At 40.9% G+C, this 17,254-nt stretch overlaps 1 protein-coding gene across 2 annotated transcripts in view; it reads right to left on the bottom strand.

Annotated features, from left to right (window-relative positions):
* Window positions 1-17,254, bottom strand: part of HAO1 (hydroxyacid oxidase 1) — a 39,845-nt gene that overhangs the window by 4,430 nt on the left and 18,161 nt on the right. For both annotated transcript variants that reach the window (XM_068940309.1, XM_009673957.2), the window contains exons 3-7: window positions 9,335-9,590; window positions 5,743-5,915; window positions 4,833-4,924; window positions 492-650; window positions 95-164 (exon numbers count right to left, since the gene is read on the bottom strand). In XM_068940309.1, coding sequence (XP_068796410.1) covers window positions 95-164; window positions 492-650; window positions 4,833-4,924; window positions 5,743-5,915; window positions 9,335-9,590 — 750 coding nt within the window. The remainder of the gene's footprint in view (window positions 1-94; window positions 165-491; window positions 651-4,832; window positions 4,925-5,742; window positions 5,916-9,334; window positions 9,591-17,254) is intronic.

Below are 17,254 nucleotides of genomic sequence, written 5' to 3'. Positions count from 1 at the left end.
GCTTTCTAAAGATCTTTGGGATTCTCAGAGATGAAAGTATGAGGAAATGAGAGTCAGATATGGTTATTTCTGAGAAGAAGTGTAGATGTCTTACCCGTCAGTGCCATTGCCAGGCGAAACTCTTCCTTCAGCATCTGGAGAACTTCCTTGGCTCCTTCTTTCCCCTAGCAGATTAGAAAACCATGTGTACTATTAAGTGTACATATGGCATATGTGTGTGTATATATACACATGTGTGTGTGTGTGTGTGTGTGTATATATATATATATGTATCCAGAAAGTTTCATGGACAATCCAAACTCTTAACATTTAAGCACTCGTCGTCATAAGTTTTAGATTATTAGATGGTCTGGATACACAGAGACACACTCCAGAACCCTCGCACACACACTCACACATATGTGCACACCTGTACACATACGTGCATAAACTGAACCAAAACAGCCAGTCCTAATATCTAAAAATGTAAATTTGAGCTTTTCCTGACTTACTTGATAAACCAAGCCCCATATGAGAGGCCTTCCGATGAATACTGCTTTGGCTCCAAGAGCTAATGCTTTGAGAACATCTGTGCCTTTTCTTACACCACCATCTAGGAACACCTCCACCTTCCCCTCTACAGCCTCAACGATTTCAGGCAAGACATCGATCTAGAAGACAAAAACCAGGAATACAACTTGTTCATTTCTGCAACCCTATTTATTTTTTAAAAACAAATTCTCATGTCCAGGATCTAAGCTTCAGAGAAGCTAAATGAGCAACTGCATGCCTAATCACATGCACAAATAATGCAGTTTTGTGTTCAAAAGTGGAAGTGACTTAGCATGTTAGCAGATATATACAAAAGTTGACTTTATTTGGAGAGTCACATAAATAAAATGAGAATCACCAAGGTCACACAAAATTTCCATCTGATCCCATGACATGCATCCAACACAAGCCAATATCAGATGCTTCTGAAGAATAAAAGAAACAGCGAGCACAGAGGAGGCCTTTCCTTGGTATTACCCCCTAAACTTCCAGAGTTCACTAGGTTAGGGATGAAACTGAATTTCTGTGAATTTCTTTCTAAATAACCGTCTTCACTTTCTTGCTTAAATTCATCATTCATTTGTATTAAGGGTCACCTAGGATCGAGCCCAAGACAGGCATCGTACCGATAGGCATGGAGTAAGAGAAGGATTTGTCCAAGTTTTTGTGAATGTGTTTTTCCGTTTGAGAACACATCTTGATCAAAGCAATAGTTTTAGAGAGAACTTCTTTATATAAGAAAAATTTGGCCTTCTCTGAGTACTTTTGCAGTTTTTCCATTTTAACATGAAAAAGGTAGGAAATGTTTATCGAATCTAATGCATGTGTATGTTGCTTTCACCAGGCTCTGCTTACACCCTACCGGAAGGGCAAGGGGGAAAGGATGTTTACCATTCCCAAGTCGCAGGTAAGTAACCAAGGAGTTAAGCAACATGTCCACAACACACAAGAGGTCCCAAGAAGAGAAGAGCCTCCTGAATTCAAGACTCAAGTATTAATTACACAGCAATCATTCCTATAATGCCTAAATGGTTCCTATTCATGAAAATCAGGAAAGACAAGACTGGAAGCCAAGTATTAAGAAGACTGGAAACAGTGTGTGGTAGTAAGACAAAAGGCACACAAATTCATGTCTTTCAAAAACGGATGTAATTCATTTCCTTTCTAACGGATAAAAAATGACTTAGGAGATGGGGGGAAAAAAAACTTGAAAGTGCAGTTTGTTTTTAGATTTGGATTAAAATTTTCTTGAAGTTTGGCACTTGCTGTGATTTTTTTCCCCTCCCTTTGGTTTTGCTCTCTTGCCAAACATATTTTGGATCTAGTTCCATATACATAGGCCACTTTTTACATCCTGACAAACTGCACCAACATTAAAGTGCTATAATAACTAATAACTAAAATATGATGCAAACCATAATTAAAATATATATTTCCTCAATGCGTAACTAGACGCTAGAAATATCAACCAGCTTGGGTTCAACTCACGTTCTTACAACCCATGAAATTAAAGCAAATTATGATGTCTCAAAAACAGAAACACTTAAGCATGATCTGATACAGATATTTACATTATGAAAACTACATTGTGAAATACAGGTCTCTCTGCAAGACAAAATTCAGTGAACCTACCCCTTTAATACTGCCTTCTCCTCTGCATTGCAATGTCGCAAAGAAATAACTCATAACAGTTAGTTTTCAAATTTAATTTTATTCTATTGCAGTCAGCAAAAAAATCCCAAAAAACAAATTTCTTGAGTTTTCTCATTTTTCAAAATGATTTTTTAATATCCTCGTACATTCTTCCCATAAGATTACCTCACACAGACATGCCTAAGATTTTCAAATACAGTTAGTGAAATTGGGGCCTACGTTCCCATAAGAGAATGAGAAGATGGAGACAATAGATATTAAGGAAAAAAAAAAAAGAAAAATCGAAAAATCCTTCATTTTCAGATACATTAGGCCCCCACAACACTGAAAATCCAGTTCCTCTTGAAGCGTCTAAAACTGAATAGCTGCCAACTCTCCAAAAGCACCAACATCAACATCTCAACATTGAAAAATCTCAAGCTCTCTCTTTTGAAACTGGGAGATAAGTCCTAACACCTGTGGTCTCTCTCCTACCGATCAGCAGTAATCCCTGGAGATGCAGTCAGGCAAGAGCTTCTAGAAAGACAGTGCCTCAACTTCACTAGCCATGGTTTGGAAAACCATCTGTGCCTGGTGTTTGGCTCCCTGATGCAGGGCTTTGTATGTTTGCTTGCCAGGAGAAGCGGCAAGCACATTCAAGAGATTGATGGGTCTGTGTGAGGGCCTCCATAAAGCAGAGGGCGTAGAAAATCAGCAGGGCTGCCCCCAAGGAGAGAAGCAGAGAGCCGAAGTGCTCCCAGGGAGAAGGGGATGTGCAAGGTGAGCCTGCTGAGCTGAGTGAATAAAACTTGACATTCAAACACTGAAAAAGCGCTTACCTGTCCTCCAGGAGGTTATTCATCAAAGGCATATTAGAAACACTGAAATAGTCATAACTGGGCTTTGATTCTCCTCCCTTTCATTCTCTTTCTTTCTTGCAGTTTTCTCACACCAAATGAAGCAGGATGAGTGATGACTGGAATTTTAGGTTTTTCCTGCAGCCTGAACACATACTTTTTCATTTTGCTTTACTTCTTTCTCTTTGCCAGTTGAGAACTTCTCAAATCCCTTTTCAACTTTGGAAAAGGTGCAGGGTAGCACGACAAGGAAAAGGGAAAAGGAAAAATACTGTAATTTAACCACACCATACCTTTTCCAAAGGTGAAAATATTTGAAAGGAGCGTTTCATCTTTCCTTTACCTGTTCTGTAACTCTAATTTTTTCAGAAGTCTCTGAAGAATATTAGAAGCGGAAATCAACTCCAGCACAGCCTTCAGTGTATGGCAGACTGCAACAAAGGGAGGGGATGGGAAAGGACAAGTGGAAAAAGTAGACTGGAAAAAAAAATTAAACAGTTTCCACTTTCTAAAAACTTAACTGACAGTAATATGCCATGAAAATACAGGGAGGAAAAAAGTAAAGTTTGGTTCTATGATTCCACCCCTGAAAAATAGCTATGAAGTCTTTTATAATTCCCTCACCATCTTGTTCAATCAAATAATTATTTCCTACCTGGTTCCACGTATGGAACCTTCCTCTCCCAGGGTCTCTGATAAGAGCATGCACATGCATTAACTCTGCATAAAGCAAAATCTATTTATCTTTCCCAGGTTGCCAGGCCTTCTCAGGACTGATATGAGAAAGACCCAGTCACTCTGAGGGATATCTATATTGCAGTAAAAGGTGAGACTGCACCTCCCATGCAGACAAACATGGCGACAGTCAAGTGTCACTAGCTCAGCAGAGGGCATCCCCAGGCTGGGAGGTGGGTTTTGCAGACTCTGAAGTTCCCTGCTCCTTTGGCAGTATCCCTTGCAGTACTCGACAAGAGTGAACTCCCTAGCTCAGGATTGTCCCCACGGGCAGTCCTGCTGCCTTTAAGTACAGTGGAGATCATGCCTGCCTTGATGTAAAAAAAATAGGAGAACACCGAGGACTGGGCCTGTGTGGGTCTCTGTGCAGGGAAGAGAGATCAGTTTGCTATCATTCAAACCCCTGACAAAAAGAGGACTCTCTGCTTATTGCAATACTGAGATATTTCAGCCAATGCAGCTTCATTTGGCTTGTCCCCATGGCTAGTCCACCCAAACATAACAACTTTCCTCTTTAGATGTGACCTGCTGCCTCCAGAGTGTTTACTCTATGCTCCAGCGCATTGCCTTCATGTCTGCCAGCAAGACGGAGGTCACATCACATCAGTTTGATGGAGGACATATGCCCAAATTCCTTGGACTGCTAAAGCTTTGATTTATCTATAGTGTCTCAAATGCCAAGGACTACTCTTGTCCTTTTCCTAGTCTCTTAAATGAGCTAATCTGAAACTGCTCCTCTGGATTACTCTGCAGAATGCTGCAGCTAGAACAAGGTGCCCGGGTAGCTTGAAGAAACAGCCGCACAAACCCTTCTGTGGTTTTTCTTTTGATCTGACCAAAGGGAGGATGGGTCTACCTCTGAACATGTTGTGACATCCTGAAGACCAAGGAGAGAGAAGGGGAAAGATGGAGAGAGACTGCTGCTCGTGGATTAAGGTGGACATCATATGGATTGAGTGAACAGCATATAGATTTAGAGGTTTTCTTTCTAACTACCATGCGTTGAGGAAAAAAAAACAAGAAGCCAGAGGCAGAGTGAATCAGAGACTCCTGGTGCATACTGGCACCAGTACTTACAGTTGCAGGAACCCCATCCAGCTGTCGTGCTCCATGATTTGACACCAGGATCCCATTTACCCCATTCTTCACAGCCTCTTTAGCATCATCAGCTGAAAGAAAAAAAAATACATATATAGCCTTCCAGAACGGGCAACTCATTGACACCTCCATGAGGGAAATTACAGCATCACTAAAAAAAAATATATTGCCAGCTAATGGGAAGCCAAAGTATGGCGCTCCAGTCCCTACCTACTGACATAAAAACACCCATACCATAGCCATACAAGCTATCTGAGAACTCCAGGTACTTCAGCAGCTGTGTTTGCCAATATCTTGGCTGCTTTATTCATATTCATTCCTGTGCTCTTTACGTTCCCGTCAGGAAGGGTAACAAGCACATCCTTGCCAGATAAGTCACAAACATTGAGCTGTATCTTCAAGTAGCAAAACACAATACCTGCTGCTTTGACTTTTCCTCAGCCAGGGAAATGACCAGCAGGGACTGAACTATGTTAAGAGGAAAAAAAATCTGTCTGCTTCAAAGACCATCTTCCATAAGATGAGCTTGCATACAGAGCCAATGTTAACAGGCACCCTCCCCACTTCCCACTGAACTGAACCTAACTGGAACTGATGGGCATTTAGTAAGGTCTGTCACCTTGCAAATGCTAACCAGGATGCATCAGGAAGTAAAAGGTTTTTCTTTGATCCTTTTTGGCTTTGTTTTGGCAAATCGTCCCTACTCAGCAGAGCACACGAATATGAACATGCATCCCAACATAGTTAGTGTTGGTGGACTGGATGCTTGCAGTTATGAAAGACTGCTCGTAATGCAGTTCTACAGAAACTTTAGCAGGATTTCCTTCCCTGGTGCCTATACAAGAAGCAACACCTCACCCCGCTCATGGAAAGCAGCATTGCTACGCACCTCTGAGGATTCCTTTTGCAACAATGGGCAGTGAAGTCAGACCTCGAAGCCATTTAATGTCCTCCCATTTGAGGCTTGCATCAATCACCTCGGCTACATACGCGGCCAGTCCGCTATTTTCTCCAAAGTCTTTCCCAGAGAAGGCCAAATCATCACTTGAAAAATTTTTTAATCTAAAAAGACACAGAAAAGTAGTCTGAGAAACACTCATTGTATTATTAGTAGTGTCAGTCCCTAACATCAGCTTTTAACACACCTCTGTTCAACTTGAGTTGCATTACAGGATGGGAGCAAAAGCACCTACACGAGCATGTCAGATCACATTCCTTATTAAGCCAAAACCATTTGACTGGTGAAGCATTTGATAGCTCTGGTGCAAAGTGCTCTTGCCGAAGGCAACATTTTTATTGTTTTAATTTTAAGAGACAAGACCAACCCAGAATCTAAAGGTTCAGCATCAAACCCACAATCAGGAGGCAGAATCCAGCAGTGAGAGCACTAACTAGGGATTTGGGTTCAAGTGTCTGTCCTGCCATATACTTCCTGTGCAACTCTGAGCACGACATTTACCCATCGCTTTTGCCACAGTTTCCCTACCCTAAAATATAGACAGCAGTATCTCACAAGATCACTGTGAGGATAAATGCATTAGAGGTGCATCTCTACTTATCAGCACCAGCAGCAAAAACCCCCTTGGCTTTCACAGAAAGATTTTATCCCTGGCATTTGACTACTGTAGGAAACAAGGGATTGGCTAGGTAGGAGGGGGATAAGATGAGAAGGAAGTTTTGTTAAGCTCCACGACTTAGATGGATCTGCATGAAGGTTTGTAAGGAATTCAGAATCTTCATTTGACTGACAACATCCAGTCAGTTCATCCTTTGCCCTTTTTGTACGTTTCCATGTAAAATGAAGGAAAAAAAATCAAAGTTCACATAAAAGTGCTAGTTATTCGCTCTTTAGCGCCAAACCAATCTCACCAGCTCTAGGAACTGAATGGTAAATGACAGTCCCTGCACCAAAGAGTTTACAGTCTTACTAGACAAAACAGGAGCAGAGCAAGTAAGAACATATCAAAAAGCTAAGGCTGTGCCTATACTGGAAAGCTGAAGTAGCCCCCAAGGCTCACAAGCACTAAAACACCATCAGTGACACCAGTACCACTAAGGGCACCATCCATCCCAGCACTAGAAATCTTCTCAGGCACCTGTAATTTACCAGTAGATAACGGTCAAATTGTCTAAAATCATGCTTCTATTCCTGACTTGATGCATGAGTGAAGCACAAGTCTGCAGTCTTTCAGGTCCTAACCCTAACCGAATGATTGCTGTTTTTCAGAAACTGTGTTTCATTCCATATTAGCCTATTTTATTCTCATATTCCACATTTTGGGAATACACAGTATTTTTGCACGGAAACCGAGTGGTTTCACTTCTGATTTCATGCCTGCAACAAGTAGCATTTCACATGGCTTTCCTATTCAGCTCCAGGCACAGAAGAAAATGAGAAAGGAGCAGGCTCTCTCAGCAAGACCCAGCTTTTCAGCTGTTGGCTTATGGAGGGTGGGGTACCCAGAGAAAAACAGAACCATGGATAAGATTATATAAATAACTGTTGTTTTTCTTGGACTGTGAAACGCAGATCAACACTTGAATGAATGTTGCCTTACATACATTTCTGAGCACAATGGCACCTTGTTGTTACTTCAAAACTTTGTTGAAAGTCTAAAGCCAAGAAAAAGTTATCATATAACCGTGCAAAGCCCTACACTAGAGAATTTCACCTCTGACTCTGCAACAAAACACTGTCCGAATATCATTTGAAAATCTGAAGTGATGAATTCGAACCTTTAAAGATTACTCTAGCTTAATATTATTTCATATGTTTCACTCAATTAAACAAAACTCGTTATGGTTGTGTCACGTGGGGTCAACTTTGGATTATTTGTCTCACGCTGAAACTGTTTAACTCTAGTTCTTAAAATATTGCCCCTGAGAAAAGCTATTCCACCCCCAAAAAAACATGTTTTCCTTAGGTAAAAGGACAGTGTGTATCAATAATGTTTTGTCAATTGCAGATCCATGGCAGGATTAAAACATGGGGCATACGCATATCGGGGTACTACGTTTTAATGCCAGATTTGTCAGGAGTTTCATGCCTTCCAGTGCTTTCCTCATGAGATTGTACTATAATGCAGAAAAAGTCATAGGCAGAGCTAAGGCTGTGCTGTCAACCTTCACCATATCATTTATTAGTCTCACGTACAGGCACAGGGAGGAAGATCTTACACTCTGACCTCTAGAGCTCTGCACCAGGGAGGAAAACAGTTAGCTTCATTATACAGCTGGGTGGCTTATATTTGAATTGAATATTACCAAAATGACTAAGGACTTCAGGATGTTATTATTTCTTGTTACGTTCATGTTACATACAGTATGTACATAGCATAACATAACATTCTTGGGAAACATAGCACTTCAGATCCATTAAAAATATTCCATATCAACTTTCACCCAAAACTCAAATCAAAGTTAATCTGCTTCAAAACACCCTTCCCCACCTCCTTCCATTTTTGTGTTCCTTTGCATCACAGGCTCTGGATAAGAGCAAACACACTAGTCTTAACATATGCCATTGCAGGCTACAGTCAATACCAGGACCTACATGCAAAGGAAAAATCCTGTTCGTACAAGATTTTAGCTCCATTTTGCAAACCAAATGCATGGATTATCCAGTACTTAAGTGTTCTTCCTTAGCTGCTAACACTGCCACAGCTTTATCAAGTGTTAATAGGGGTGGTCTGTACAGCACATCAGTTTATATTTGTGAAAGGCAGGTGAAATCACTTTGGCATCAGTGCACTTTGAACACCCCTAGAGAACTCTAAGTTAAATGCTGCATAGGCCCAGTAATAACAAGGGTCTAGAATTAGCGCTGAAGTCACTTACTATGCCACTAATCCTGCTGAGATAAAGAAAATATCTCAGAAGATGCACGGGGGTGGAAATTGCCCTCATGGATCATTTAGAAACGTTGACCCTCATGTATTTCTGTGTTTGACTAAAACATGAATTGAAGCTGCTTAGAAGGGGGCTTGATGATTGGAAGCGATATCGCCTCAGACCGATTGCAGAATCATAGAATAATATAGGTTACAGGGGACCTTTCATGATCATCTAGTCCAACCCCACTGCTCAGATCACAGCCAACTTTGCATTAGATACAACTCAAAAGATCAGGTTGCTCAGGGCCATGTCCAGTTGAGTTATGAATATCTCCAAGGATATATTGCCAGATAAATAAAGAAATGCCCCATCACGCTAACTTCAGCGGTCTGCAGCCTCAGGCTGCCCAGCACACTATATGCATCTTTTACAGTGTACAAACAGCCAAGAAAGCTTACTTCTGTCCTCAGACGGACCATAGCGGGAGCAAAGCAAGCGCCGCTTGCTCAGTTCACTAGCGATAAAGCTGAGAGTGGTGTATGTCACGCCACAGTTTGTCACACCAGCAGAAACGAATCCACTAGCGGCATCAAAGGATAGGCAGCAGTGGTGATGACCATGGCCCTGTGCCACCGGCAAGCGAATACCTGAGGTGTGGAGGAAGCTGGAACTTGTTGCGCGTGTCGTCGATGCGCCTGCCAAGGAACGGCGTGTCCACTGTCACGAAGATCCCTTTGTAGCCTGCTCTCTCCGCACGCTTCACCAGGGATTTGGTGACCTCCCGGTCCTTGTATATGTAAAGCTGCAGCCAGTGAAGGCCAGCGGGAGCTGCCTCAGCAACCTCTTCAATGGAGGAGGTGGCCCAGGAGCTCAGCATCATTCCTATCCCCATTGCCTGGCAAGCTGGAGGAACACAGAGTTATATTAGAGCCTTTTCCAAACATGGAGTCTCCTCTAAACAGGAGCACTTGGCATGAATCACAAGTGCACATAATTTCACACTTCCTTTCCTCAGTGTACAAGCACATTTGCAGTCTTTCCGGGAAGGCTAGATTATTAGTAGCTCTTATTAAAAGCACTAGGCTGCTGTATGAGCTCTCTAGCTTATTCTCTGCTCAGTTGTCTACATGCTGTTTGTGGACAACTGCACCCCTGCACCAATACTGTAAATAAAGGACTTTACACTCAGATTGAGCCTCATCCCGTATTACTAATTCTTCCTCTTTACAGGGAGCCAGTTTGTAAGCCCCTAGAATCTGGCTACCACTTTTCAGAAATTTTGGTGCACGCATTTAAGGACATATATACATACACACACAGTTATAAATGACCTAAAAAATGCATTTAAGGCTTCAAACTTTTTGGGTGCTGCCACATTGCTACAGATTTGTATTTCAGAACTATCATTCTCAGTGTTGCTCTGCTGTCCTCCTCACCATCACCACCACACTTCTCCTAGAGTACTGGCTACTTTTCTAAGTTTTGATCGTGACATTTTGGCTCCTTTCTCCCACACCCAAAATGCTCACTACATTAAACTCATCTTTCTTAAACTGCTCTTCTAAAACTTTTCTGAGCAAGCTGAGCGATGTCCTCAATATGAGGTATTCCAGGGCATAATAGAAAAAGAAGGAAGAAAGGACATAGTCCAATAGGCAACCTTGTTACATAGATATGATCCCAATTATGATGGGCAAGACTTCCATCTAGCAAGTATTGCTTATTTTATGTACCCTACTGATTACAAAAGGGTAACTACTGGCCTTACTACTGGCCTCAGGAGTAAGAGCTTCTGATTTTGCAATACAAGAGCTAGAGGATGCAAGCAAAAAGCACCAGCTAAATTGAATTTCCCTCTAATATGAATTAATATTTAGCTAGAGGGATGGTCACTCTTAAAAAAGAATAGTTAAACTTCTTTCATGAACATGCCTTTAACTTAACATGCCTCCTTATCATAATACAATTTTGGGAAACAACAATTTCTAAAGATGAAATGTTAAAACATGATAAAAATGAACATCATAAGTAGCAGTCCCCACCCAGGAGACCCAGAAAGAAAATACAAAGATGAGCAGGTATAACAGACAAGTGATCTCTAAAGTCTCAGCTGTGGCCAGCTGAAGGGACAAGAGTTCATACCTAGCATCTTTTGGCCTCTCCTCCTTCATCTTAGGAAACTACAGAGAGAAATCCCCCCGAGATGCTGGCAGCCAAGAGATTAAACATCACTGAACAATCCCAAATAGGGTTAAGCAGCTCAAGGTTGTACTGGCTGCCTCCACAGGGCAGAATTCCACCCTGGGCTGTACTACAAGCCAGCTAACCTCATACAATTAAGTGACAGATTCGTAAAATCTAATGTGAAATAAAGGAAAACACACTGTAAAATGCAGAAATATTACATAAAGCCCTATTTTTCTTGGTCTACCTCAGTATGCATACTTTTAATGTAAATGGACCTATGTTTCAAAACCTCATCTCCATCCTATAGAGGTATTAAAAAGTAGCCTTTATGACAGCATTTTATTAAATAGGGATTACAAATCTCTTAGAGTGGAGATGTACGAACAGTTTATTCAAACAAACTGGTTACACCCTCTCACAACCACTAGGCAGCTTTCAACCAGTGAAAATAACCATGCTTTGCTCTTCTGAGAGCTACCTCATGAAGAGCTGTAAACTGCAAAAAATCAATAGTTGTCAAGCAGTAGCCTGAACAAACATTTAACAGGCTTCAGAAAAATGCTGTCTATTTAGATTCAGCTTCTGCTTCAAAAATGGGACACATTACAAAAGACAGCTTATAACATGAACCAACATAGATGCATCTCTTGCATCTACACCATCCTAGCGGGAAATGAAGTTAAGCTAAAGTTTTCACTCTCCTGCCTACCCAAGAAAGGGTGAATTAAAAAAAAAAAAAACCCAAAACCCAACAACAATAAAAAAAATCACTGCTTTCTGTTTTATTTCTTTCATAAATCATTTGCAAGCAGACTGCAATTTAATCAAAAGGCTAAACAGGTCAAACTGTTTGCCAAATTATTTGCTGAAGAATCCTCACTGATTTATTATTGAACACTTAAATAATCTACCAATCTGATAGGAAATACATCTGTCGTCCGATTAAATAAGAACAGCTTGGATGTGCCAAACCAAATACAGGCATCTGCACTTGGTGTATTCTCCTATACTCCATTTTAAGCCAGTGAAGTGAAATAGGCGTTTGCAGGGCACAGATCTCCCACTGACTGTGATCGGAGTCTCAGGTGAATAGATCACACGTAAAAGACTAAGGTTAGGTGAGATGAATTGCACTATAGCTGCCCACTTGAGCCACTGCATTTTTAAACTCGTTTTCAGAAACTACTGCTGCCGACGTATTTACTGGATTACAATATACAGGAACAAAAACTGGGTGAAATAAGGTACAGGTATTAACCAACTCGAAGCTTGATCTGATTCAGTGATGAAAAAGGAAACAGTTCTGACCAGTTTAAAAGCCCAGGCTGAGTTCACACTAGTAATAAATAAAATCAAAAAAATAAATTTCTACACATCTGGAGCTGCTCTACCAAAGAAAGCAAACTTTCCATAGTAGAATACGTACAGATCTATTAAAGAACTGAAAACTTTCAAATTTTAGCCACTTGATTTAGTCCCCTTGAAGTTACTGAAGGTGTTTCCTTCTCTCAGAGTAAGTATATAGAAATAAGTTTCTTCTGAAGAGCCCATGTACATTGAATGCCTAAATAAAACAGCAATAGCTGAGAGGTCCCTGCGGTGGGTTGTTGCAAATCTCATAACAACTGATTTGCCGAACCAAGTCCGTTAAGCGATGGGAAGAAGCAAGAGATCAGCATTCTTGTACTCCATCAAACATGCATTCATGAATGAGGGGGAAAGGTTGCTAACCCAGTAATTGCAAAACTCTCAGATCAGATAAGAGAAAAAATGTAAATGTTATGGTTCAATCTGTCTTTAGGTATCTTCATTTCTATTCTTTATTTTTTATTCTCAACTCTACTTGTATAGCCCTAAGGACACAAGAATAGCTGCAAATGCATAAGCAAAAATAAAAACTGCACTAAAACCTATTCAGTGAACGGAAATTTTTAAACACACAAAATAACACTATATCCTTTCAATTTATTTATATATGTGGAGATAGAGAAGACAACATTTACATCTTATTCCAGATTAGATTTAAGTAGCTTAGTTCAATCAGGGTTCAACCATCACAAATGGGTTATAGAGTTTTCACAAAAGTGTATTCACAAAACTCCTGTTGCGTATCCTGTAAAGTTAACCACTTTTTGGTAAGGAATCAATTCAAGATTCCTACTGTGGATCTGCACAATCAAATTCAAAGTCTACGCACACACAATTTATTCAAAGTTGTAGAGATTCCAGGTTCCAGTTTTAGCTGACATGTATTTTATCTATCTTGATCATTAAGGTTATTTTGACAATTTTGAAGACTTTTAAAAATGTATGATATACACTCTTGAAGCGTTGCCAGGTTCTTTTTTCTGGAATCAAGATTTGCTAAAAATATGCTTCCACTTCTAGCAAATTTTAGCTGCAGTTTAAGAAAACAGAAGCAATTCATTTCCTCTAACAGCTACATTTAACACTCCAAGTTTGGGTTGCTACAAATATTTCAAATTATTAAAACAAATCAGTACTGGATCCATATACCCATGGGACACTCCTGCAGCGATGTGACATTTGCCAGAGTTTAAACATCAGACTTTTGTAAATCAGCCTTTCCTCAGGCAATTTCAGTTCGCTTTTAGGTTTTTGTCCTCTTTTACACCCAGATTCAGAGCATTGTCCAAAGCATATATTTACCTCTGTACACATTGAGGACTTCCACTAAGGTCGCTGACAGCGCTGAAAGCATAGCACTAGGCATACCTAGGAGCTTGGGAGGAGTTTTAAATATCAGCATGATAAAACTTTAAGCTCTTTATCTTTTGTCAGGACCAAATGCTCCCATAATCAGGATGGTGGTGGAGTGCCTGAGGAGAGGGGGAGCTGCATGGCCTTCCCTCCCTAGTCATAGGGAGGGAATAGTCGGAGTGCGTGGGCTGCGAGGGCCCACACCAACAGATGGGCACTGTGTGCTCCGACCCACGGCTACACATCTGTACTTGGTCCATTGAAGCCCTGGGCCAGCTGACACTTCTGTGCCTAAGAGGTGCGAGAGAAACTCTCACCAGGGAAGATGAATCACAATAAAAGGGGGCCTTCTCAGTTCTTGAGAAATTCAATTGAAATATTTCATACACGGCAACAAATCAAGATCAACCATCAGATAGGACCCACTTGGGAAGTCCACAGGAAAACAACAGAGGTAACATCTTTCAGCCCTTTTTTTCATCCTGAAACCTCAAGGTCTCCTTCCTCCTCAGGCAACCTCTGATAGGACATCATTCCATCAACTGTTATGAAAAGGATACAGCGGCAATGTATTTCAGGGGATTACACCAAAGAGCTTGGTTTAAGATTGCATGTTTTGCCAGGGTTATCTTGCATGCTTAATGGGAACTTGGTTATTTTTCTCTTGCTGTGCAAATTCTCATCATTTCCCTTTTAGGGGAGTCTCTGAAAAGGGGCAGTCAAAACTTCCCTAATTTGGTCATTCTAACCTGAATCCACCAGTAAATATATCGTTCTTAAGTTAGGGGACACAGCACATTATTTCGGATCAACACTGTGTCCTTTTGGCATGGTGATATTTCTTAAGAGAAGTAGCTGTGTTTTTAAAGTTGCATCTCCTAAGAAACAAAATTCTTTAAAGTACTTAACATTACTTTCTTGATGAAACACACTTGGCTGAGAAATCCCCTGTCCAGCCTTATCCCGCTTACTCCTTACAAAACACTGCGTGCTATTTGTGCCTGTAATCATTTTGTTGATGCAGTGCATTTTGCCAGCTGTGCAGCAAGGTGATAAGCAACAGAGAAATTTTGAGTGCACAAAATGGATTTGGCTGCTCTAGAAACCAGGCCTGTCATGCCACAGGGCTTGTGAACCAGAAGGTCGCACCAGAAACTCCCCTAGACATGCCAGTCTCTGCCATCTCTGGGGAAAGACAGGGCCAAGTCAGTCCAGCTCATGTTACCCCATGTGATTACTGCCTTCTCAGCAACTCTGCTGAGACTCCTTAGAGGGGCAGTCAAGACATCAGGCTCCAAAACTGACATTTTTTTGGAATGCTGCACAGGTAAAAGGCGAAAGATGAGTACCAAGTCCTGCTATGGTCACAGTGGCTGAGCACAAAGAGCAGCAGGTTGCAAAGTCCCTCACTCGCAGCCACAGGCTTGCCCGATGCCATTGGCAGTAGAGCACAGGGAGCCACAATTCAGATAGTCAGCAGCATTAAAGCTAACAAAGAGAATATTAGAAGTCTATTAAGGGCCAAAGGAACAATTTGTCCCTCACTTGCTAGAAATAATGAACCTTCCAGTAACAAAATGAGGGGCGGGGGGGGAGGGGAGGTTAGTCAATACTCCTGTTCTCTATTTGACAAATAAATGGTGCAGTCACAGGTGATGGTGAAACCCTTGTTGCATCAGCAGTTACTCAGAAAGTTATTTGAGAGCAACTGCAGAAGGTAAACAAAATCATCAGTATTGCAATACTGCTTCAAGGCCAAACAGAATATTAGATAGAGGAATCAGTAAGAATTGAGCGCATTAAAACAATTGACATCAACATTAACAGACCACTAATCTTATCAAAATAATGCTGCATACCTGTTTATAATAGACTGAGATTTCAAAAAATTGTAATTCCTTGATAGGCAGCTGGACGGTGAACAAGATTTTGTTCCAGTGTACTTGAAGGTGAGTCCTATTTAGAGGACCATAAATACTATTGAACTTTCTAAAGGAGTGCTGACTCTGAGGAAGACAGGAGGATCACACTGGTTTGTGAGCAAAGCAGGAAACCAGCCTGACAAGGGAATGTGTTTGCATGAAGGAATACTGAGTCTTCCAATGGATGAACAGAAAAATCATGCAGAATCAGAAAAGTTCTGTTCAGTTTGGTTAAAAAGTGTTCAGAGAACAGCCCTTTGCTCTCTAATGGTGGCTAAGATTATTCATCAAATTTGGCAAATATTTTTAGTTAAAGTTGAAATGGGAGTAGGAAAGAAAAAAAAAATTCACAGAAGTCAGTGTCATACGTTGATATTTTCAAAATGTAAATGTTTTCTTCTGACCTAACACTTTTGTTTCAAAACAGAAACATAGTTAAATGCATTAGCTAGTAGGAAAATGAAATAAAACTTTGTGTTTTGGATCAAATTAAACATTTCAGTTGATCCAAAACAATTTTCCTCCCAACTTCCAGTTCCTAACGAACAACAAAAACCATTATTTGCGAAATTGTCAAATATACATTGATGAACTGCCACTAAAATACTATAGAATATGCTTGAGGAAAGATCTTCAAAAACTGGAACAATTTCTAACCAGGTCCATGAGACAGGGTTCACAAAATTTTTTAAAGGATGAGGAAATATTCTCTGTAAGGAAAGACTCCAGGTCTATTTGGACATGTCACATAAAACTGAGGAATAACCTTATTATAATCTATTGAACCCATGTGGAGAATAGATTTTTTTTCCCTCTCCCGAAGTCTAGCTAACAAAAATATTAATAAAGATCCGACAGCTGGAAGCTGAAGTTATACACATTTGAACAATGATTGTGGCTTATATTGCTAAGAGTGGAATTAGCTTTTGGAATAACTTAATGATTGTTGTGCTGGACTGCCCATCACATGCAATTTTTTTTAAAAATCAAAATTGAATGTTTTGCCCAGAACATATGCCTTATTAATGAAGCAGAATGGCCAGTGAAGTTGTGTTTAAGGCAAACAGCCAGACTTTACTCTTTGTCGGGTATGGTACACGCTCCTTTCCATCAACTTGGCTGCTGAAGTGATAGCATCCCTCAGAAGGGAGGATCACAGCAAGGGGCAGCGGTCTCTGCAACCAGCTCAGCAAGGCTCCGAAGTCCAGACCTGGCAACCCCCAGAGGGAGGCAGCTTTATCTAACAAGACTCACCATAATGCGAGTGCCCACCTCAGCAAGATGATGCCTGTATTCATTTTACAGAGCAGAGGCAAACCCACTAGAAGAACAGATAGACTATTTAAAGCAAAATGCTGTCTCACTGTTCAAGGGAGTTCACCGAGATGTTTAAATATCATTCTTAGAATACGAGAAGGTAGGAAAAGGCTTGCTCTTCCTGCTAACTGTATCACCTGCTCTTCCTGCTAACCATACCATCTTATTCTGCTGGTGCTGGGCACCAGCCCAGGATTGTGTTTCTTGGCACTTAATGCCAATAACGCAGATCTGCTGTTTGCTACGCCTGCTGAACAGTGCTCGGGCGCACACAGTGCAATTGCTCATTAAACTCAAGAAGAAAGTTGCTGTGTGTCAAGACTCAAGCTAGGACGCATGACACCTCGGCCATCACTTCTCATATTGAAACCCTTACAAGGCCCTCACAATAGCAGGGGCACATGATACATTGCTTCCTAC

The sequence above is a fragment of the Struthio camelus genome, chromosome 3 (assembly GCF_040807025.1).
Source record: "Struthio camelus isolate bStrCam1 chromosome 3, bStrCam1.hap1, whole genome shotgun sequence".
NCBI classification, from domain to species: Eukaryota; Metazoa; Chordata; class Aves; order Struthioniformes; family Struthionidae; genus Struthio; species Struthio camelus.
The sequence above is the reverse complement of the archived record's forward strand: the minus strand, read 5'-3'. Positions and strand labels throughout refer to the sequence as shown.